The sequence below is a fragment of the Balaenoptera ricei genome, chromosome 1, assembly GCF_028023285.1.
Source record: "Balaenoptera ricei isolate mBalRic1 chromosome 1, mBalRic1.hap2, whole genome shotgun sequence".
Taxonomy (NCBI): Eukaryota; Metazoa; Chordata; class Mammalia; order Artiodactyla; family Balaenopteridae; genus Balaenoptera; species Balaenoptera ricei.
In genome coordinates this window covers 122,218,725-122,231,718 of record NC_082639.1, presented here as the reverse complement: position 1 = coordinate 122,231,718, position 12,994 = coordinate 122,218,725, and the positions used below count along the sequence as shown (strand labels likewise).

General features: G+C 42.9%; 1 protein-coding gene and 1 long non-coding RNA gene across 3 annotated transcripts in view; one reads left to right on the top strand and one right to left on the bottom strand.

The window, feature by feature from the left end:
- Positions 1 to 7,177, top strand: part of ALDH9A1 (aldehyde dehydrogenase 9 family member A1) — a 28,450-nt gene extending 21,273 nt beyond the window's left edge. Inside the window, exons 9-11 of the mRNA XM_059935322.1 lie at positions 1,244 to 1,385; positions 4,703 to 4,815; positions 6,429 to 7,177. Of these exons, the coding sequence (XP_059791305.1) occupies positions 1,244 to 1,385; positions 4,703 to 4,815; positions 6,429 to 6,523 (350 nt within the window). The 3' untranslated portion in view covers positions 6,524 to 7,177. The remainder of the gene's footprint in view (positions 1 to 1,243; positions 1,386 to 4,702; positions 4,816 to 6,428) is intronic.
- Positions 6,771 to 11,564, bottom strand: LOC132373014 (uncharacterized). Of its 2 annotated transcripts, XR_009505328.1 has the most exons (4): positions 10,129 to 11,564; positions 8,093 to 8,965; positions 7,572 to 7,687; positions 6,771 to 7,457 (listed from the first exon to the last, which is right to left on the bottom strand). It is a non-coding gene; the product is annotated as an uncharacterized LOC132373014 (long non-coding RNA). The 2 variants fall into 2 exon arrangements; XR_009505324.1 differs by having other exon boundaries at positions 7,572 to 8,965.
- Positions 11,565 to 12,994: the final 1,430 nt, after the last annotated feature.

The window sequence follows — 12,994 nt, the reverse complement described above, 5'->3', positions numbered from 1 at the left end:
GTATCACACAACCTTACAAACAACATATCTGACTCCATGCGTGGTTGCCAGCATTGAGGTGAGCTGTTCTTCAGCCAGAGTGCGGATAAAAGCACCACTGTCTTGAGGATCAGTGGGGTTCAGTATTTCACATCTAAATATATGAGCTTCTTTAGACATATATGCATATTTTAAAATGTCATGTGTGAATTTAATCTTTTTAGGGAATTAACCACTTAAAAACTTAAGTACATTTTCATATAAAATGAACACTCCTTCAGTTATTTCTAAGTTATTTTTTTTTTGCATTGTATTTTCTTTTTTAAAAATATTCTCATTCTAATCATATCAGAGTCATTAAGAAAATGTGAAAAAATATAAAAAATGTTAGTCATGTGTACATTTTAACAGAAATTGAGAGGATATATACAGTTTGTATCTTTTTCAGTGAGTGTTAATCATGAGCATTTACTTATTAAATTTTCTTCAAAAACATTACTTTTTTTTTTTAGTAATCATTTTAATTCATTTGGAGTGTATCCTATACACACACACACACACACACACACACACACCCACCCCGTTTTTTTGTTTTTTTGTTTTTTTATTTTGGCTGCGCTGAGTCTTTGTTGCCGTGCATGGGCTTCTTTAGTTGTGGCACATGGGCTTCTGTAGTTGTGGCATGCGGCTCCAGGGCACGCAGGCTCACTAGTTGGGGCGCCTGAGCTCTCTAGTTGTGGCATGTGGGCTTAGTTGCCCTGCGGCATGTGGGATCTTAGTTCCCCAACCAGGGATCGAACCCGCGTCCTCTGCATTGGAAGGCAGATTCTTAACACTGGACCACCAGGGAAGTCTCCAAAACATTACTTTTTGAGGCTTCATAGAAATTCATCATTGGGTTGTGTACCATTCACGTGATCATCCCATCTGTTTTGGATGTCTAGTTTGTTGCTTCTAGTTTTGACTGTCACAGGAACGTTGTGATGGAAGTCCTTGTATGTACATCCTTGTCCACCTCCTTAGCTATTTCCTTGTGATGAATTCAAAAAAGTAGATTTAGAATGAATACAGAGGCCATGGCTCCTTAATACGTAGTGTTAAATCGTCATGCAGAAAGGATGCTCGGATTTATATTCACACTGAAAATGTCACATTGAAATTTCTCTAAAGCTGTGTATTCACTGTTTACTGTGAACAGGAAATTTTAACGTGCCAGAAATAATCATTCCTTCGCTGATGTTTGGTTTTTTAATAATGTTTGCAGCTAATTGTAGAGATGACATGACCTGTGTGAAAGAAGAGATCTTTGGACCGGTTATGTCCATTTTATCATTTGACACTGAAGCTGAGGTTCTGGAAAGAGCCAATGATACCACTTTCGGACTAGCAGCTGGTGTCTTCACCAGGTAGGTGGGGGAGGACACCCCAAATGGCTTTGAAGAAATGGGGCTGCAGTGTCTTCTTAGATATGTAATTGATCTTATTCCCTCACTGGAGTTTGCCCTCACTGCATTTTCATCAGCACTTTCTGTTTGCTTCAGCTAAAGTCAAAAGATGGCAAAGTAGCATTTCACAGTTAGCCATGAATGGCCAGAGAACCCTAGTGTTGAGTTTAAATTAGCTATTAGCTTTATTGATGAAAATTCTATCCTTTTTTCATTCATACATTGAATAAATATTTAAGTTTCTGATCTATGTAAAGCATCCTGTTAGGTGCCTATTAAAAACATGTATGTCAAGGAATTTAGAAATCCATAAGCATATAAATACTGGGCAGTATTCTTCAAAGCCATGATTTTTAGCTTTATAGTAGTCCCTAAATTAGAATGCATTGTAACACATGTGGGCCTTTTTTCTATTGTTGTGTATTTAGGGTGCTATTTCCAATTTTAACTATTGTAAGTTATGTTGGGATTAATATCTTTGTACATAAACTTTAACCACTATAAGAAAAACAAAAAGTGATGACGGAGAAAAATTTCTTAGAAAATGCTTGCAGATTGCTTGTTTATGTACAAACTCTGATTAGTCTTTGGCAGTAGTAGGCAGTTTTCTAAGACTGTTTACACTTGGGATTATGCTATTTCTTTAGTGATACACAAGGTTATTATTTTTTGTAGTTTTGTGGTCAGGAACGTGGGATGGAAGACCCAAGTCTCCCTTGAAGACCTGATGTAATAGCTTCTTTTTGAGTTCTGAAGAAAAAAGTGAGGAGCTACTTTTTTTTTTTTTTTTTAAATAGACTTTATATTTTAGAGCACTTTTAGGTTCACTGCAAAACTGAGTGGAAGTACAGAGATTTCCCAACTACCCCAGCCCCACACATGCATAGTCTCCCCCATGATCCACATCCCCCACCAGAGTGGAACAGTTGTTAGAATTGATGAAGCTACATGAACACACCTTTATCACCCAAAGACTACAGTCCACGTTAGGGTTCACTCTTGGTGTGCATTCTATGGGTTTGGACAAATGTATAATAACTTGTACTCACTGTTGTAGTATCATACAGAGTAGTTTCACGGCCCTAAAAGTCCTCTCTGAGGAGCTGCTTTTTTGTTTGCTTGTTTTGTTTTGTTTTTTTGGGCCGCGCCTCACAGCTTATGGGATCTTAGTTCCCCGACCAGGGATTGAACCCAGGCCCTTGACAGTGAAAGCACAGAGTCTTAACCACTGGACTGCCAGGGAATTCCCAGGAGCTGCTTTTTTTTTTTTGGTATATATATGTATATTTTAAAATATTTATTTATTTATTTATTTGGTTGTGCCGGGTCTTAGTTGTGCACATGGGCTCCTTAGTTGTGGCAGGCGGGCTCTTTAGTTGTGGCATGTGAACTCTTAGTTGCAGCATGCGTGTGGGATCTGGTTTCCTGACCAGGGATCAAACCCATGCCTCCTGCATGGTGAGCTCGGAGTCTTAACCACTGCACCACCAGGGAAGTCCCAGGAGCTGCTTGCTTGCTTGCTTGCTTGCTTGCTTGCTTGCTTGCTTGCTTTATTTATTTATTTATTTATTTATTTTTGGCTGTGTTGGGTCTTCATTTCTGTGCGAGGGCTTTCTCTAGTTGCGGCGAGCGGGGGCCACTCTTCATCGCGGTGCGCAGGCCTCTCACTGTTGCGGCCTCTCCCGTTGCGGAGCACAGGCTCCAGACACGCAGGCTCAGTAGTTGTGGCTCACGGGCTTAGTTGCTCCGCGGCATGTGGGATCTTCCCAGACCAGGACTCGAACCCGTGTCCCCTGCATTGGCAGGCGGATTCTTAACCACTGTGCCACCAGGGAAGCCCTAGGAGCTGCTTTTTTTGATTTGAGGATTGAGTGGGATAAGTCTCTCCTCTTGCTTTGCTTCGCCACCAAAATGCAGACAAAGGCCAGTTACAAAGGGGGGGTAACTCCTTTTTTTTTTTTTTTTTTTAAAAAAACAGCTTTGTTGGGATAATTCATGTACCAAACAATTGACCTATTTAAATTGTACAATTCAGTAGTTTTTAGTATATTTACAGATTGTACAACTGTCATTATAATCTAATTTTAGAACATTTTCTTCATTCTAAGAACAATAACAGTTACTCTGCATTTTCCCCTCCCCCCAGTTCCTGGCAACCACTGATCTACTTTGTCTTTATAGATTTGCGTATTTTGAATATTTTACATAGATGAAATCATACAGTATGTGACCTTTCACGACTGGTTTCTTTCACTTAGTTCATCTACTGGCTTCTTCTCAAAGTTCATTTATTGTTATAGTATGTATCACTACTTTATTCCTTTCTACTACTGAGTAATATTCTGTTGTATGGATATATCACATTTTGTTTATTCATTGACCCATTGATAGACATTTGGGCTGTTTCTACTTTTTGGCTATTATGAATAATGCTCCTATGAGCATTAATATATGAGTCTTTGTGTGGATATTTGTATATTTCATTTCTGGTATATACCCAGGAGTGGAATTGCTGGATCCTATGGTGACTCTGTGTTTAACTATTTGGGGAACTGCTAAACTGTTTTCCAAAGTGGCAGTATCATTTTACATTCCCATCAGCAATGTATAAGGGTTCCAGTTTCTCCACATCCTAGCCAGCAATTGTTATTGTCGGTTCTCTTGATTTTAGCCATCCTAGCGGTTGTGCAGTGGTGTCTTGTATCAGTTTTGATTTGCATTTCTGTGAGTTGTCTTTTTACTTTCCTGATAGTCTCATTTGCAGCACAAAATTTTAAAATTTTGTCAGTGTAATTATTCTATTTTTTCTTTATCTGTTACTTTTGCTGTCATGTCTAAGAAGACTGTATCTAACCGAAGGTAATGAAGATTTATTCCTGTTTGCTTCAAAGAGTTCTGTGGTTTTCACTCTGACATTTTAGGTCAGTGACCCATTTGAGTTAATTTTTGTGTGTAGTGTAAGAAAGGGATCTTCCTTCATTCTTTTGCGTATGTATATCCAGTTGTTCTAGCACTATTTGTTGAAAAGACTATTTTCCCCCATTGAATTGTTTTGGCACCCTTGTTGCTGCTACTTATTTTGTACATGCGTTTGGATGAGACTATAAAATTCAAATCCTTATCTATTTTGCATGGATGGTATAAGATTGTAAAACACATTTTTGAAGAAACAAGAATTTGGCAATGTTTTGAGACCCTTAGAAGTGACAGTCTAACTTTTCCTGTTAAGGTTGTAGCAAAAGAAACTATGAATAACCAATGCATTTTTTCCTTCATAGGGACATCCAGCGTGCCCACAGAGTGGTGGCTGAGCTTCAGGCTGGAATGTGCTTCATTAACAACTATAATGTCAGCCCAGTGGAGTTGCCCTTTGGTGGATATAAGAAGTCAGGTGAGGATCTGGGAACTGTGAAAGCAAACCCCTGTCTCTAGAGACACTGGTCATAATTCAGTCCTTATGGAACAGGTTCCTAAACCTGTGTGTATATCAGAATCACCTGGAAAAGTATATGAATTCCTGGTCCTCCCCAGGCCCACTGTATGCGTCTCTGGGAATGGAAGCTGAGCATCTTTATTTTTTCCAAAAGCTCTCCAGAAGTCTTTGATGTGTAGACTGGATTGTGAACAGCTGACATACATCTTAGAAAGGTTTATCTCATGGGTAGGATTACTTTTTCCTCACAGTCTGTGATTGCCATTAAGTGTAAAACCACCCCTAGGCGTTCTAACCATGGCAAGTTTGTAAATCTAGTCTGTTAGGAGATTTGAGGCATCAGGAACATAGCCATTGCTTTGAGGTTCTTTCTTTGGAGTTTGTTGCTAATTTCACCAATTCTGTATGAAAATTGGTTTGGACTTTGTAGGTGCACCATTCTAAGAGTCTGACCCCTAGTCTCCTGGCAGATATTTATGGCCATCACAGTGTTGGCAAACATATAAACATGGATGAATGATGATGAGATGGTGGGTGTTAATTTGACAGTTTTATGTGGTATTGCGTTTGGTATCATTCTGGCATTCTCTAGTCGTACTTCACTAGTCATTCTTGTCCCTGTGGGTACCTGGAGGAGCTGTAACACAGACGTAAATGCAGGGTAGGAACCAAGGCTCTGTTTTATTAATTAATAACCCTCAGTTTGTTTAGAATCTGCAGCTTTGGCCTCAGTGGGGCCTCTGAGACCAGCTTTCCCTTCCCTAAACCTGAATCTTTGGATCAGTGCCCATGGATATGCCTACATGAGATGAGAGGGACAGAAAGCTGGCCTAACATGCCCAATGGGCTCCGTGCTGAGAGGATTTGGAAAGGAACAAAAGGCAGAGTGAGGCCTTAGCAGGGCCATTGTGTATGTCCCATTTGGAATGATGCCCCCTGGAGATGTGCATTTTTGGAGACTGGGCCTTGCTCTTAGGATGCAGAGCCTGCCTCAGTCTGGGGTAGGGGACACAAGGAAGGCTGTCCTTTTAGCACGTAACCTCATCTACTAGTGATTGGCAGTGTCTTGGCTTTGAGTAACCTGAGAGCCAAAAGGGTCCACTCCCCACATGAGTGGACAGAGTGTAAATAGTAGGTGCTCTTACAGATTTAGTATAAGAGAAGGTTAATAAGCCTATTATGTAGAGTTAAGTTTTAAGTTAGCACTGACTTTCAAAGGCATCAGGTTGATTGATAATTGTAGAGAATGCTCTAATGCTTGATAAGAAAGTCTGAACATTTTTAGACCTTAGTCTAGAAAAGTAGATACTAGAAGTTAATAGAAGAGTAGATACTAGAAGTTAAGAGTCATACTGGTAAGAAATGGAACCTAAATATTTCCCCACCCCCAAAGGCTAGTGTGTCCCTTTTCCCGCGTCTAGCTCCACAGCTAATACATGCAGTTGAGGACTTGATCCCAGAATTTCTTGGCCCTGCGCTCTTCCCCAGCCCTGGGAGCAGTGCCTGTTTCTGCAGGTCGCTGTGGCTGGATTACCTCAATGGCTCACCCTCACCCTTTCTCTTCCTTTCAGGGTTTGGCAGAGAGAATGGCCGTGTGACAATTGAATATTATTCACAACTAAAGACTGTGTGCGTGGAGATGGGTGACGTGGAGTCTGCTTTTTGAAAAAGTGCAGTGAAGCCAGTGAACACGGCCAGGCCTGGGAATAACGAGAACCAGCTCTCTTGACCGCGGCCGTGCAGCCACCTACCAGTTTAGATCCAGAATGTTGGCCATTCAGGATAAGAGAATGGTTCAGTGTTACTCTCCATCGCTCAATCAATTTCCTAAGTGAAAATGTGCGTAAGTGCCTTTTAGATGCTAATCAAGAAAGCTGTGATTTTCCTTAAAGCAAATTTCTCTGAAATCTTTGAGAGCCACTAGCACACTACTGGAGAACAGGGGGCGGGAACAGGATTGTTCTTCCACAGAGCCGACCCACTGACAGGTTCATTCTCTAGCTTGCTTTAAAGAACCCGTGCCTTTACAGGTTCCTGGGGGAATCAGCAGAGATTTCTGCTCCTTGACATTTTTAAAGACATGGCCCCTTGTCATTCCATTCAGAAGGCTGGCAGTCGGGAGAGAGGGCTTGGCTAATAGACGGGTCAGTTTGATGTGAATGCTGACTGGCCAGAGCCAGTGCTGCGAGGATGGGGGAAACCGGCTCCAGTCCTTGAGTTACAGCTTGCTCTCTTATGACAGAAGAGTTTCCATTTAAACGTAGAGATTATTTGTAATCCACTGCAGTATACTGAAACTAAATAAATCACACCGTCAGTCCTTTCAGTGTCATGTTTTGAAGCTATACACATCTCAGGGTTATAGGAGGACACAGGATAGGGCTCAAGTTAAACATTTAAGGCAGAGGATTTGACCTTCTTTGCAGTGAGTACACATGGGCAGGCTTCTGTTGCTGTAATGAACTTTCAGTGGCCCATTCAGACTTCTGGGCTCCATGTTCTTCCCAGCCCAGATAAACAGGGCCTGTCCGTAAAGGGCTGTCAGATCATGGTGACTTCTCAGACTGTTGCAGTGATCCTCATCTTGCCCTCTTATCTCCCTTTCAGGGGAATAATTTAGATTTAATAGTGGTATTAGGGTTCTCCAGAGAAACAGAACCAATAGAATAGAACAGATACGTATAAGAGAAGATTTCTTATAGGAATTGGCTTACGTGATTATGGCGGCTGCGAAGGCCCACAATCTGCTCTCCACAAGCTGGAGACCCAGGAAAGCTGGTGGTATAATTCAGTCCACGTCCCGAGGCCTGAGAACCAGGAGTGCTGCTGTCTGAGGGCAGAAGATGGATGTCTCAGCTCAAGCAGAGAGAGTGAATTTGCCCTTCTTCTGCCTTTTTGTTCTATTTGGGCCCTGAATGGATTGGATGATTCCCACCACATGGGGAGGGCCATCTGCGTTACTCAGTTCACCAGTTCAAATGCTCATCTCTTCTGGAAACACCCTCATAGACATACCCAGGCATCCCATCGCCCAGTCAGGCTGACATGTAAAATTAATTATCACAGTAGCTAAGAGGTAAGGGATGATTCTTGTTACTGGGCCTGCATCTGATTATCTATTATGTTGGGTAAAAACTGTAATTAGAGGATGAGAACAATTGAATCAGCCTCTCTTGGTGGATATTCGCACAGCGGGCACATATATGATACCGAGCAAGGCCAACAATGATCTCACCCTGGGTCTTCGGGGGTCCTTGTGTGACTTCCACAGTAGGAGCCGCCTGGGAGAAGACAAGGTTCTGGCAGTTCCTCTGAAGAGAAAACAGCCAGGGAGAGGGAGCCAACATTTGAATACTCCCTGCGATCCATCTGCTACTTCCCTTCTCATTGAATACTCACACTAAACATGAGGAAGTTGTTAGCCCCAATTTTCAGATGAAGAAGCTGAGAATTGGAGAAGTCTGGACCACAGCCAAGTCAGTAAGTTGAAGAGTAGAGTTCCAATCCAGCTATGTGGGACTTTAACTCTTATGCTTTCTGCTCTCCTTCCCCGATTCCTAGACCTTAACTCATTGTATTCATTTCGTATGACTGCTGTAACAAATTACCACAAATGTGGGGACTTCAAAACAACACATTTATTGTCTTGTAGTTCTGGAGGTCAGAAGTCCAAAATGGTTTCACTGGGCAAAAACCAGGGTGTTGGCAGGGCATGCTCCTTCTGTAGGCTCTAGGAGAGAATCTTTGCCCTCCTTTTCCAGTCTCTAGAGCTGCATTCTGTGGCTCATGGCTCCTCCTCTTTGTTTAGCAGCAACAGCTTAGCATCAAGTCTCTCTGCTTCCATTGCCTTCTTCCTCTGTAGTCAGATCTCCCTCTGCTTCCCTCTTATGTGGACACTTATGATAGCATTGAGGGCCCACCAGATGGTCCATAATAATCTCTTATCTCAAGATCCTTAACTTAATCATATCTGCAAAGTCTCCTTTTGCCATATAAATATTCACAGGTCCCGAAACTTAAGATGTGACATAGCTGGTGGGGAGCATTATGCAGCATGGTCCAAAGTGTGTTCCAGGATGTCATCAGCTATCGTACTTCACAAATTTACCTGAACAAAGATTCTTGTTTGTTAATGAAGCATCTTAGGAGAGTAATAATATGTACAAAAGGCACTTAAGGAAACATGATTTAACCAAGAGACCAGGCCTTCCTTTGATTTGGAAGAAGTTGTATCATCTAGTTAAATTCTCCTGGAGTCTCCTTTTTCTCTACTAGTATTTTTTTTTTTTTTAATATTTATTTATTTGGCTCCGCCAGGTCTTTAGTTGCAGCATGCAGGATCTTCGTTGGGGTGTGCAGGATCTTTAGTTGTGGCGTGCAAACTCTTAGTTGTGGCATGAAGGCTCTTAGTTGTGGCATGAAGGCTCTTAGTTGTGGCATGTGAGATCTAGATCCCTGACCAGGGATCGAACCCTGGCCCCCTGCATTGGGAGCGTGGAGTCTTACCCACTGGAGCACCCAGGAAGTCCCTCTACTAGTATTTTGATTAACTTTTGAAAGTTAAGCAGAAGGTACCCTTCTTTTTCCTTCTCCCATCTAATATTATCTCCCAGAGGTAACTACTGTTAACATTTGGGTGCATATCTTTCCTAGGATTTTCTTAAAGGTAATAACTGACAACTAACCCTGTATCCTGATGAGGCCACGTGTAAATTTATTCAACTCATGTCCTTTTATATGCATTTTAAGATTTATTTGGTTGACAGCTTCCTGTGCTACAGCGTCATTTAACTGCTACTGATAGAAATGGTTTTGGAATTGCATTAATGAGAGAAAGAAGAAAACCAAGACCCGGGCTTCCCTGGTGGCACAGTGGTTGAGAATCTGCCTGCTAATGCAGGGGACGCGGGTTCGAGCCCTGGTCTGGGAAGATCCCACATGCCACGGAGCAGCTGGGCCCGTGAGCCACAACTACTGAGCCTGCGCGTCTGGAGCCTGTGCCCCGCAACGGGAGGGGCCGTGATAGTGAAAGGCCCGCGCACCGCGATGAAGAGCGGTCCCCGCACCGCGATGAAGAGTGGCCCCCGCTTGCCGCAACTAGAGAAAGCCCTCGCACGAACCGAAGACCCAACACAGCCAAAAATAAAATAAATAAATAAATAAATAAATAAAAAAAGAAAGAAAAATAACAAGTGACAAGTGTTGGCAAAGATTTGGAAATATTAAAAAAAAAAAAAAAAAAAAAGAAAACCAAGACCCATGTTGGCTTACTCCTTTGCAGTAGCTGAGTCCTGATCTCTGGCTTGGCTTTTCTGTGACTCCAAACAGAGGCAGTCTCTCACTTCGGCAGGTTTTTTTTCAGACAAAAGGTGGCCACTGGGTCCCTTCTTTCCTCCTGCTGCTCTTTATTTGTTACACCTTCTATCGTCTTGCTGCCTAAGGCAAGAATCTGGCAGAAGGAAGGTGGGCTACAGTTTACTGACACCCTCCCCGGAAGTCATCCACGAGGAGCTTCCGGAGAAGGGGGGCAACCCTGAGTTCCTCGCCTGCTTCTTACAATGGCAGAGTCTCCACCCTAGCTTCTCTGAAGTGCCTAGTTCTGAGTTTGGCTTTCCTCAGAAGTAAAAATGATTCCTTGGTTTTTCTTATACCTAAAGACCTATCTTTGTATTTCTTTTTACAGTGTGAGGGGGAATAAAATCAGCAAAGGGGAAAGAGGAGACCAAGCCTTAGCAGTTAAATGATGCTGTGAAAAACTATCAGAAAGTCAGATCAGCAGTGAGCAATCTCTTCAGAGTAAATCAGCATTCCTCATGCTCTTGCTTAAGGCCCTACTGCGGCTTTTAGTTCAGTTAGAACACAGTCCAGACTCCTCACCGTGACCACCACTGCCCTTCTCTGATCCCCCCTCTGTCACTCTCCCTGTTCACCTGAGCGTTATCCTGCCAGGCCTGTTCTTGCCTCAGCAGCCTCTTCCCCAGAGAGCATGTTTCTCCAGATCTTCGCCTGTAGGCTCCTGAAAGCCGAAAACTAAACATTCACCTCCTGAAATCTGCAGTTGCTGCACACATCCTTATCCCACTACACGGTTTTATTTACTTCAAAGCATTTATCACTGTTTGAGATCACAAGCTTATTATTTCTCCGATTAGAATGGAAACTGTAAAAGCCAGAACTGTCATGCCACTGGGCTCAGAAAGTACCTAATGTTTGCGTAAGTGAACGGATTAGAAGGGCTGGGGTAGAGCCTTGGTACTCAAGTGTGGCCCAGGGGCAGCAGCCTGTGCTTGTTTGACCTGTGGAATCTCAGTTCTCACCTCAGGCCTCTGAATCAGAATCTGCATTTTAACAAGATCCCCAGGAGGTTCTTACGCACAATAGTTTGACAAACACTGGTTTTAGAGCAACGGTTCTCAACTTTGGCCACATGTTTGAAATACCCAGGGAGAGCTTAAAAAATACTGAGATTGTAATTTAATTGATTCGGGGTGTGGGCTGCTCATGTGGATTCTTAAAAGGTCCCTGCTGGGGTGAATTTAGGGGACAGACAAGGTTGAGAACCACTGCTTTACTGCTGTGCTATCCAAGTACAGTAGCCACTAGCTACATTTAGCTATTTAAATACAATTAAAACTAAATAAAAACTCAGGTTTTTAGTTGCTCTCGTCACATTTCAAGTACTCAATGCCACACATGGGTTTTGGTAACTATAGTGGACAGTGCAGTTGAATAATACTTCCATCATGTCAGAAAATTCTATTGGACAGTGCTGCTTAAGAGAGGGAACTGAGAGAGCTGTTTTCGACTGAGTTAGGAGAGCATCTTTGGAGGCAAGTGATATAGGGATGAAAGGAAAGTGGGGCAAACTCTGGGGGTGTCCTTGGAACATAAGAAGATAACCTAGTTGCTGACTTTTGATGGATGAAGTTTCACCAGCAGGTGGCTCTCCTGCTTCCTACCACATCTCATGCTGGAACCTGAGCTGGCCCTTGGCCACGGGAGCACCGCGCTAGGTTTGATCCTCAAGAACCTTATACAGTAAGGACAGGTGGAGGTCAAGATGGCGGAATAGAAGGACGTGGAACTCACCTCCTCCCACAAATACATCAAAAATACATCTACATGCGGAACAGTTCTCACAGAATACCTGCTGAACTCTAGCAGAAGATCTCATACAACCAAAGCTGTAAGAAAGATCACCGGGTAGGACAAAAGAAAAAAAGTAATTAGGACAGCGCCTGTGCCCCTGGGAGGGAGCTGTGAAAGAGGAAAAGTTCCCTCACTCTGGGAAGCCCCTTCAGTGGCTGGGAGATCAGCCGGGACAGAAAGGGAGCTTCAGAGGCTCGGAGGGCAGTGCCGTAGCTGCATCGTGGTAGGCAGAAAAAAGAGAGACCTACACAGACAGTCCTGGCCACGGGCAAACTAAATAATGCAGAAGAATGAATAAGTGATCTGGAAGATAAAATAATTGAAATCACCCAGTCAGAACAGCAGACAGACAAATGAAAAAAAATGAAAGCAGTATATGAAACCTATGGGATAATATAAAGTGAGCCAATCTATACATAATAGGGATCCCAGAAGGAGAAAAAGGGGATCAAAAATGTACTTGAAGAAATTTTGGTGGAAAACTTCCCAAACCTAAAGAAGAAAACAGATATCCAGGTATAGGAAGCACAGAAGGTCCCAAACAAGATGAACCCAAACTGACCTACACCAAGACATCTAATAATTAAAATGGCAAAAGTTAAAGCAGGCATCCTGAAGACAGCAAGAGAAAAACAGAGGGAATCTCCATAAGGCTATCAGCTGGCTTCTCTACAGAAACATTGCAGGCCAGAAGGGAGTGGCAAGATACATTCAAAGTCCTGAAAGGGAAATATCTGCAACCTAGGATACTCCACCCAGGGAGACTATCATTTACAATAGAAGGAGTGTTGAGCTGCACCCCGCAGGCCTACAAGTCTTGTACTTGCCCATCCTTGAGACCAAAGAAAGATCCTGGAGTCAGTGATAGAGACCTCAGTGGTTTAATGGGTGGTGGATCTTTCATGTCTGAAGCGAGATCCTGGAACGACACCCCACCATGTGTGGCAGACAGTGGGTAGGACATGGCAGCAGTCTTTGTTCCTGGTGC